Source organism: Taudactylus pleione, unplaced genomic scaffold (genome assembly GCF_031769625.1).
Source record: "Taudactylus pleione unplaced genomic scaffold, aTauple2 ptg000007l, whole genome shotgun sequence".
Taxonomy (NCBI): domain Eukaryota; kingdom Metazoa; phylum Chordata; class Amphibia; order Anura; family Myobatrachidae; genus Taudactylus; species Taudactylus pleione.
The window spans coordinates 546879-556208 of NW_028284410.1; the positions used below are offsets into that span (position 1 = coordinate 546879).

General features: G+C 42.0%; 1 protein-coding gene across 1 annotated transcript in view; it reads left to right on the forward strand.

Annotated features, from left to right (window-relative positions):
* Window positions 1-6417, forward strand: part of TFAP2E (transcription factor AP-2 epsilon) — a 33933-nt gene extending 27516 nt beyond the window's left edge. The window contains exons 6-7 of the mRNA XM_088460249.1: window positions 1621-1762; window positions 3149-6417. Coding sequence (XP_088316375.1) covers window positions 1621-1762; window positions 3149-3437 — 431 coding nt within the window. The 3' untranslated portion in view covers window positions 3438-6417. The remainder of the gene's footprint in view (window positions 1-1620; window positions 1763-3148) is intronic.
* Window positions 6418-9330: the final 2913 nt, after the last annotated feature.

Genomic DNA, 9330 nt, shown 5'->3' on the forward strand with positions numbered 1-9330 from the left:
GTTGCTATGGGCAACATCTCCACTTCTAAAAACTAATTTTAGTAAATTCCCCCCTTAATCTCTCATTTTCCTTCCAGTACATTTCAGACGAATGCCACAAGACATACGCATTAGTGGCTTATGGAGTTAGACGGTGTAGTGTTAATATATCTTTGTTGCACCGTGGGCAGAATATGAAAGCTGCTTATTTTATGACACAAGTTTCCTAAACAACAGCAGTCATCAGTAGATAGAATATGTCCTCCTCTTCATTCTGTTTTTATGCAAATCACTGTGCCTTGGGCTAATATACAGAACTGGTTTTAATCGTATGTTGTTGTTGGTTTGTGAGGAATAACAAAGCAAAACTAAATAACACACAAATACAATACACTTTTATAGAATGTCACAATGGTTTATTTAACAACAACCTCCTATAACTAACTAGTAAATCTACTTTAACACTAAATGACACTTCCCAACTGCTAACAGTCAAACATAGAAGGTCAGCAGATCGGGGTACCACATACACCCTGAAATGTGCTCTATACTATCATTTCCTTGGTGCTAGGTTGTAGCTGTAAGTGAGCACCTACTGTAAGGTAAGAGTGCACATGGCAGTGCCCACTCTTCCCCTGCTAGCCCACAGCTGATTAATAGTGATTACATTCTAAGGGCCTGATTCAGAGGCGCACGCTATTTGCGTGCGCTTGCTCTGAATCAGGGCATCCCTTTTTTCTTTAATTCCGTCCTCCAGGCTGCTCGTACAGCTGTGGGTGACCACCCACAACTTGTGCGAGCGGCCTGGCGATGGTCGCGATTATTGCGACCATCGGCATTGCGAGGAGACCCTTGTGGCTAATAGAGCTGGAAGTCCACTACTGACATCACAAGTGATGTCAGTAGGGCCGCCCACAAACGGCAGGCGTTCCTTCGGGAATGCCTCAGTTTGTTCAGCCACCACCCCTACCCGCCTACAAAACGGGGCGAGCTGTCGATCAACATTGACAGCCGCTGCGAGCTCCGGAGCGAGTGAAGGTCTCACTCGCTCCGGGGCTCACGCTGCGCGTGCGCACTGGGCCACCATCGACCCACCTTCGAGCGCTATGCACTCGCGAGCGGGTCTGAATCAGGCCCTAAGTATTACATGTATAATATTATAATGGCATGTAACAATGAGAAATTTGTAGAGTGATGGGGAGGTTACTGGGGCTTGTGGTTCACTGACTAACTTGAATAATTAAACCAAACATGTCTACTGGGATTCGTACTACTTTTAATAATTAGGGGGATATGTATCAAGCCATGAGATTGATAAAATAGAGAAGTTGCTCATAGCAACCAATCAGCTTCTAACTGTCACTTATCTAGCACAGTCTTTGAAATGACAGAAGCTGATTGACTGCTTTGGGCAACTTCTCCACTGTATCACCGTCCAAGGCTTGGTACATATTCCCCTTAATCCAAATTTTATAGCATTTTACATAAGATTTTCCTCTTGAATGCACTTTCTGCTCTGATTAAACTTCACGTATTGCAGGTTTTCTTTTTAAAGTAGGCATTTAGTTTATTATAATAAATGTTAATATTTGCAGTAATAATTACTAACCTGGATGCTGATTGGGCCTTCCTCTCTTTAAGGTGAGGCTGTCCATCTTGCCCGAGACTTTGGCTATGTTTGTGAGACTGAGTTCCCAGCAAAAGCAGCAGCAGAATACTTGTGTCGGCAGCACTCTGACCCCACCGAGCTCCATACGAGAAAGAACATGCTGCTTGCTACCAAGTAAGTATATGTTTGTCTTCAAACACATCCATGGAATTTTATTCTACATATACACACAGGCAATATTCTATTTCACTAAACCTTAGGATTAGGAAATAAACTTCACATTCTAGGACATTTAGTATAATATCTCCAATGTAGGTGTCCTGCTTCTTTCTATAATAAGTAAATAAAAAAATGTTTATTGTCATATTACAAGTAGGAATGCAAATCCATAGCCAAACTATTGGCCCCATCAATATTTCACTACAAATAGTTGGAAAATCCTTAATTCCCCCAATATTATTGCTCTTCAGTAGCAGTAGGCAAGAAGGGTAGTCCTGTACAGGCGACAACTGTGTTTGATGAGAGTATTCATGTGTCAGTGTCAGTGAGTGACAGATGTAAGGGGGAGAAGAGAGACTTTCTGACCTGATGCTGATTGGTCAGGGCAGTCAGGTGTCAGTCACACAGAGTCACTTAGCCAGAGGGCAGGGTGAGAGCACCCGAAGTGAGTAAAAGCAGTGAGTGGAGTAAGATAATAAGGGCAGACCATTGCTGATCCACATTTTTTTTTTTTTGGTGTAAAAATCGATTTTTAAACAGTCAAATATCAATATTTTACATCCATTGTTTTTACCAATAGTTAAAACATAGAAACTATCAATATTTTTTAATGTTCCATTCCCTAATTACAACAATATCATATAGTTGCTTGCAGATGGTGTTATTCACTCCTACTCAGGTGTGCTACAATTTTCCAGTTTTTAGGACCAAAATGATCTTTCCAAGATTTGAGAGGTCCAATAGTGTGCCTTCTACCATGATTAGCTGATTTGTATATCTGTGTAGTTTAGGTAGATGGAACCATTTTAGTCTGACAAAATTGGACTAAACGGTAAAACAGTAAATAATTCCTAGTCATGTGATGTTGGAGCTTGTGTTTTGTATGTTCAGGATTGTTTGTTGAGACACAGAGTCAGCTATAGGATGTAACTGATTTTATATGGAGATGAGTGATCTGAATACTTAGTAATATTTTAATTTTGTCTGATGCCTGACTGCTCTATACCCCTACCAACTACTTTAGAAAATCTGTAGCTGAATAAATTGCTTCCATATTGCAGGAACAGTTATGCTTTTTTTTTTTTTTAAAGTATACAGATAAAGATGTTTAAACATATATTGTATCCAGCCCTTACTGTCTAACACTAATTTGTTCTTCCTATAATAAAAGCATAAAAACACATTTTCCTGAATAAAATGTAATTGCAAATAATTTTTATTATTGTCTTTGGCAGAAAAAAAAATCTGTATAATGTTTGCACGTATTGTTATTCCCTATGTACACGTATGGAAGTGTTGATGGAAAAATGCTATTTTCTAATAATGTGTTATATCTTCCAGGCAGATTTGCAAGGAGTTTGCGGACTTGTTGGCCCAGGATCGCTCTCCTTTGGGAAACAGCCGTCCGTCTCTTATCCTGGAGCCAGGTGTACAAAGTTGCCTGACTCACTTCAGCCTAATCACTCATGGGTTTGGAGGACCAGCCATATGTGCAGCACTCACTGCCTTTCAGAACTACCTACTTGAGTCTCTTAAAGGCATGGACAAGATCTTCATGAGCAGTACAGGGAATGGACATTCAATAGGGGAATCCAAACCATCAGAGAAAGATCTTAAACATAGGAAATAGCCCCAGCCATGGCGGTGGCTGAAAAGTGAAAGGTGATTGCTTGACAACCATGACAGATTTGCCCATTGGTGAAACCTAGACCATCACACCTGCATGTTTTCAGTATATGGAGTTCAATAAATAACTAATAAACCTTGAAAGAAGAACTGGTATAATAAAAGAGTGATGGAAAAACAAAGAGAAGATCTTATCGCTTTATGATTACCTGTTGAAGAAGCATTTTATGCCAGTGTCTAGCAGTAAAACAACATAACTCAGACTATTATTTAGACTGTGCAGGACTCATGCAACATTTATATGATGTATCAGAATAACATCAACCTATATATCTTCTCCAAAACAGCAATCTTGGCATACACAAACATATCAATAGTCCAGATAATTTGAGGCATTTAAGACCTACAGATGGAGCGAGTTTATGTTATCATGGTGCTAGTTGCATGTGCCATAGTAACATCCACAGTTTTGAGTGGGTGGAGGCAAACAACGTGATGTGGTGCATTTCTCCAAGAACTAAGCAGCACAGATACCAGCCCCTTTGTGAGCTTATGTAAGTGACACTACAGTGGGAGGTCAGGTCATTTAGCTAGTCCAATTATATGAACTTCAACAGCAGCATAGAGTAATGACATGATAGTCCAGGTCCGGAAAAACTGGTGCTCTAAGATTAAGGTGCCAAAAATTACTCCTATAGGAAACAACATTTATATCCAAATTAGTTTCAGTTCTTCAATACCTGTAATTGAAGCATGTGCAGTACAACCTATTTTCATTGTGTCCAATAAATTATCCATTTAGATTTACTCTACAATTGAGGAACAGTTGCAATGAGTCTTCTGCAAAGGAATGGGTATGAAGTCCCGGCGGCTGAATATCTTGACGCCGGCAGCCCGACGGGAGAAGATCCGCAGCTAATGCTAAGGGCGCCCCGGACTTGCCTTGTTCGGGCTGGCGTCCTTCTGCTTACTGGTGTTGGGATTAAGATAGGCGTTGGTATTTCGACGGCTATCTTAAGTCCCTTGACGGGATTCCGATGTCGGTATTGAGACCGGCAGCTGCAAACTATATACCTGAAGTATACATTAATATTCAGGAAGAAACCACTATTGTTATGATGCGCTATATAACAGAGTTCTTACTTTGCTGGTGTACAGAATATCTATTATAGAGAGACTTGAGAGTAGGATTAATCTGAAAGAGACAAAATGTACTTCCTCCCTATATTTTTTAATGAAATTGTCTCTTATTGAGTAAATGGAAAACAATATCGTGAATATATGATAAGTTTGCCACCAATGATCCTAGTGTTACTGTAGCATGTGGTTTAAAATGTGTAAGTGTAAATTCATGGAAACCAGTCAAACACTTGCTATCATTGTTTGATTTGGATTTGACTTATCAAAGCTACTTGCTGATTGGTTCCTCATTTGCACTACAATAGTAAATAATCCCTCTAAAAGATCATAATGTGCAATGATGTTTCTTGTATATTTTAAAATGACATATTCCCTAAAATGCGTATACCTGAAACATAGATTTTTGTTTTGAGATCTTTTAATCTAGCTACTATTGTGATAAAACATTTTCTCAATGAAATGTATTTACATTTCATTTCACTAGCAACAAATACATAAATGCTTATAATTGGTTTTATTTAGTTTATGTACTAATGCTAATTTTTGCTGCTTTGCGTTAAGTGAAAAGCAGCTCTAACCTAATACGTGCAGAGAGAGTATAACTATTATATTATACACCAACTAAACAAGTATTAAAGAACAGGTGCATAATAACACAATTATATTTATTTTTAAGTAATACTTTAAAGTTTACTTGTAAGTAATATATTGTATAGTACAAATTGCATATGTTGCGTCAATTATATGGCTATTCCAAGTTACTGAGGAACAGAAGTCTAAGGTAATGTCTCATATACTTGTTAATTTACAATAGGGGTGCATTATATATTTATATTACACAAGTTTGCTAATAAATACTAAAGTGATAACATCAGAACTTGCTGATTATAAGCTGTTACATGTAAACTCAGTTTCTACAAATATTAATACCACTTGTATGTTATATAACTTGACTATAATTTAATTTTAAGGGCCATTTGCACACCAGTTAAATAAGGAATCATTCTGCAAGAGCTTGTTATTTCTCTTTTACCAAGATTAATCTATTCTTCTTATAGCAGTGGCAGCTGAAGGCAAGTGCTACGTTATAACATGTTTACCCCTACAGTTCATTAGATGGACAGACTGTGAAAAAATTAACTAAATCAAAACCACTTGTTGGACTCTAGTTACAAATTATTCTGCACTTAGAGAATAAGTGCTTCAGATCTATCCAGTTATATGTTTTTATGCTGCAAGGACAATGTTTAACCCTTTAACGGATGAAATTTCAGTGTTGTATGGAGGGTTTGCTTTTCATAACAGAAAATATTATCATTGTCAGAAGGTTGATTCTGTCTACAGTGTGGCTGTTTTGTCCAGTTATACAAGTCATTATCATGGGATTGATTTTTGCTGATCTGTGGGACTAACCCTGTCCACATCTATGTTATATGATTCATTTGCAACCTGGCAGATTTAACCCTTCAAGCAGATGACATCACTGTTATCTGGACGCTGCGCTGTTGGACTCATTTTCCCAGGAAGCCGCATTCTTCTCCACCGAATGCTCCCCACTTTGCATGGACAATGGCGTTTATAAGAATATGTTGCTTCCTGGACCAGTTAAACAAAGACTTTTGTATATATTTATTTATGTGTAATTAAATGGGGATGTTCAATGCAAGCTATTTATAAACTGAGTGAGTTTGGGGGTATTATTATTATAATTTGGGATATTTTCTCCATCTCGTGTTTGGGGTGCCAGTGCATCCTTGAGACTTTCTTATTTCACAAATATGTGTTGTTAAAATAAAAACAAAACACAAATGAAAGAAAAAAGAATAAAAAGTCTAATATTTCTGCAAGGCAGTTTGTTGTCTGTTTGGTTTTTAAATATAATCAATTATTAAAGGGGTTTCAGTGTTAAAGAATTTCTCAACTTTAAGTCAGTTTTAATGTGTACACTGTGATCAAGTCTATTTATCTTTTATATTATGTTTAAAGTGGCATAAGTACAGTGTCGGCACTAACCAATGTGCTGCCCTTGGTAAGATTTTGGCTGGTGCCCCCTAGCAGATAATCCCACCAGACTGCAGTCTTAAAACACTCTCCCCCACCTCTTCATACATGATACCCAATATACACTTACCTCTTAGGCGTTCCTTTTTCTTTCTTCCTCTGCTTTCTTTATTTAGGAGTCTGGCAGAGGACACATAATTGTGCTTCATTTGCCTCCATTTTAAGATATGTATTACATCTCTCACTCTCTATAGATATATAGCTACATGTACACACACACACACACTGCACGCACGCACTTACTACCCACTTCATGGCACCACATACTGCCCCTTCACTGATAGCCTCACAGACAGGGGCTGGCTGGCAACTTTTAGCCTGGGGGGCAAATGCATGCAGGTGGCCCTGGCAGAGAGTAGCGTGTAGCCAGAGTGCCCGGAGCACATGCGTGCTTAGGCGTACCCCCCCCCCCCCTCAAGTGTTCCAGGGAGAAGGCGGGTCCATATGGAATTAATGTAAAGTAAAAATAAAGATATGGGGCAGCCCCCTGTAGTGGTGCCCATATGCAGTGCCCCATGAGAGGACCCCTTTATACAGGCCACCAGTAGTGATCCTCCTATGCAGTGCCCCATATACAGTGCCCCCAGTAGAGGTCCCCCTTGTGCAGTGCCCCTTGTGCCTAAAGTAGTAAACCCCTTATATAGTGCCCCCAGTAGTGGTACCCCCTATGCAGTGCCCGCAGTAGTAGTCCTTGTAGTGCTCCCAGTAGTGCTCTCCCCCCTTGTAGTGCCCCCAGTAGTGCTCTTTCCCCCTTGTAGTTCCCCCAGTAGTAGCCCCCCCTTTGTAATGCCCCCAGTAGTAATCCCCTCCTTGTAATGAACCCAGCAGTAGCCCCCCTTGTTGTGCGCCCAGTAGTAAGCCCCCTTGTAGAGCCCACAGTAGTGCTCTCCCCCTTGTAGTGCCCCCAGTAGTAGTAGTCTCTTCCCCCTTGTAGTGCCCCCAGTAGTAGCCCCCCTTGTAGTGCCCCCAGTAGTGTTCTCCCCCTTGTAGTGCCCCCAGTAGTAGTCACCCCCTCCCACAGTACACACACACATGTAATAAATAAAAAAACCCCACTTACCTGAATCCCCGCTCACGCCGCTGCCGCCATCCGCTCCTCTGTCTGTCCTCCCGGCTCCCGGGCCGGGCCGCTCTGCATTATGGGAGAGACGTAATTTCACGTCATGACGTCTCTCCCATTACCCACTGCAGGAGCCGGAAGATGGAGCGGCTCCTGCAGTGGGCGCAGCGGCAGTCAGTGAGAGTCTAACAGACTTTCATTGGCTGCCACTTAAAACAAACACACAGCTGCCGAAGCCGGCGGCTGTGTGTTTGTCAGTCACTGTGTAGCGCTGACCGAACTCCGTCCGGTCAGCGCTACACGTGCGGTGCAGTCTGTGTCACAGAGACGCAGACTGCCCGTGGCCTGCATGGCGCTGCGGTGTGGGGGGCACATGGCACCCTGCCCCTCGGCCCAGCACGCCACTGCTCACAGAACAGCACCCCTCTCCCCCCTCAGCACAGCGCTCCTGGCCTCATCCAGCACCCCTTTCCCAGCACAGCACCCTTTGCCACATTATGCACCCCTTATCCAGCACAGTCAGCACTCCTCATTCAGCACAGCACCCCTGGCCTCATTAATTGTGCACCCCTTTCCCAGCACAGCACCTCACAGTCATCCAGCACAGTCAGCACCCCTGGCCAGGCTGGCCTCTATGCACCCCTTTCCCAGCACAGTCAGTACCTCTCAGTCATCCAGCAGCACCCCTCTACCAGCTGAGAGCTCAGCTGGCTTACTTAGGGCCCCATTTATCAACGATGCATAAATCTATTAGTGCTCGCTAAGGGGTCTATTTACTAAGCAGTGTTAGGAGACAGAGTGAAAAGTGATAAGGTACCAGCCAATCAGCTCCTAACTGCCATCTCACAGGCTGTATTTGAAAAATGACAGTTAGGAGCTGATTGGCTGGCACCTTATCACTTTTCACTCCCTCTCCTAACACTGCTTAGTAAATAGACCCCTTAATGGCTTATATCATACTTTCTGTATTCATCAAGTAGCGGTAATCTAAGATTACTGGTGTTTGTCACAGCATCGTTCTAGCCATCTTTTGATGGCGAGAGCGATGTGGTCCCTATTGCACTGCCGGGTCCCCATCGGGTTAAGTGCCATGCACATGCGCAGATGGACCGTGCGCATGCACAATACACAGAAGCCCGTCGCTGGCAGCGTTAGGCTGCCAGCAGCTGACGGAGGACCTTGCCGACGAGGAGGACTTTGCTGGAGAGGTAAGTATTGATAAACACCAGTGGTATTTTAGTTTGTATCACTGCGATACTAAACGAAAAATGCAGCTGGTGTATAGCTTCATTAATAAAATGTATACGTTGGATGCAGTGGCCCTTTAAGATATATCAAAGTAGGGTAAAGCAAGTCGCAACACAGCGACTATATCTCTGTCAGGTTTGATCATGCACATACACAGACAGTGATATAATAATGGGCAGAATTAGCTTGGTCAAGCTGATAACCACATACACTGTCCTGGGTCATTTACCAGACGTCTGATTCCACATCTGACTGATCCCATTCAGGACCTGATCATGATTGGCAATCTTCTAGGGCCCTTATACACTGCAATCTATGGTAAAATCGGTCTTAATAACCTATAATCTGTATCAGCCTACAGCAGTGTTTTCAACTAGGGATGTGCGTC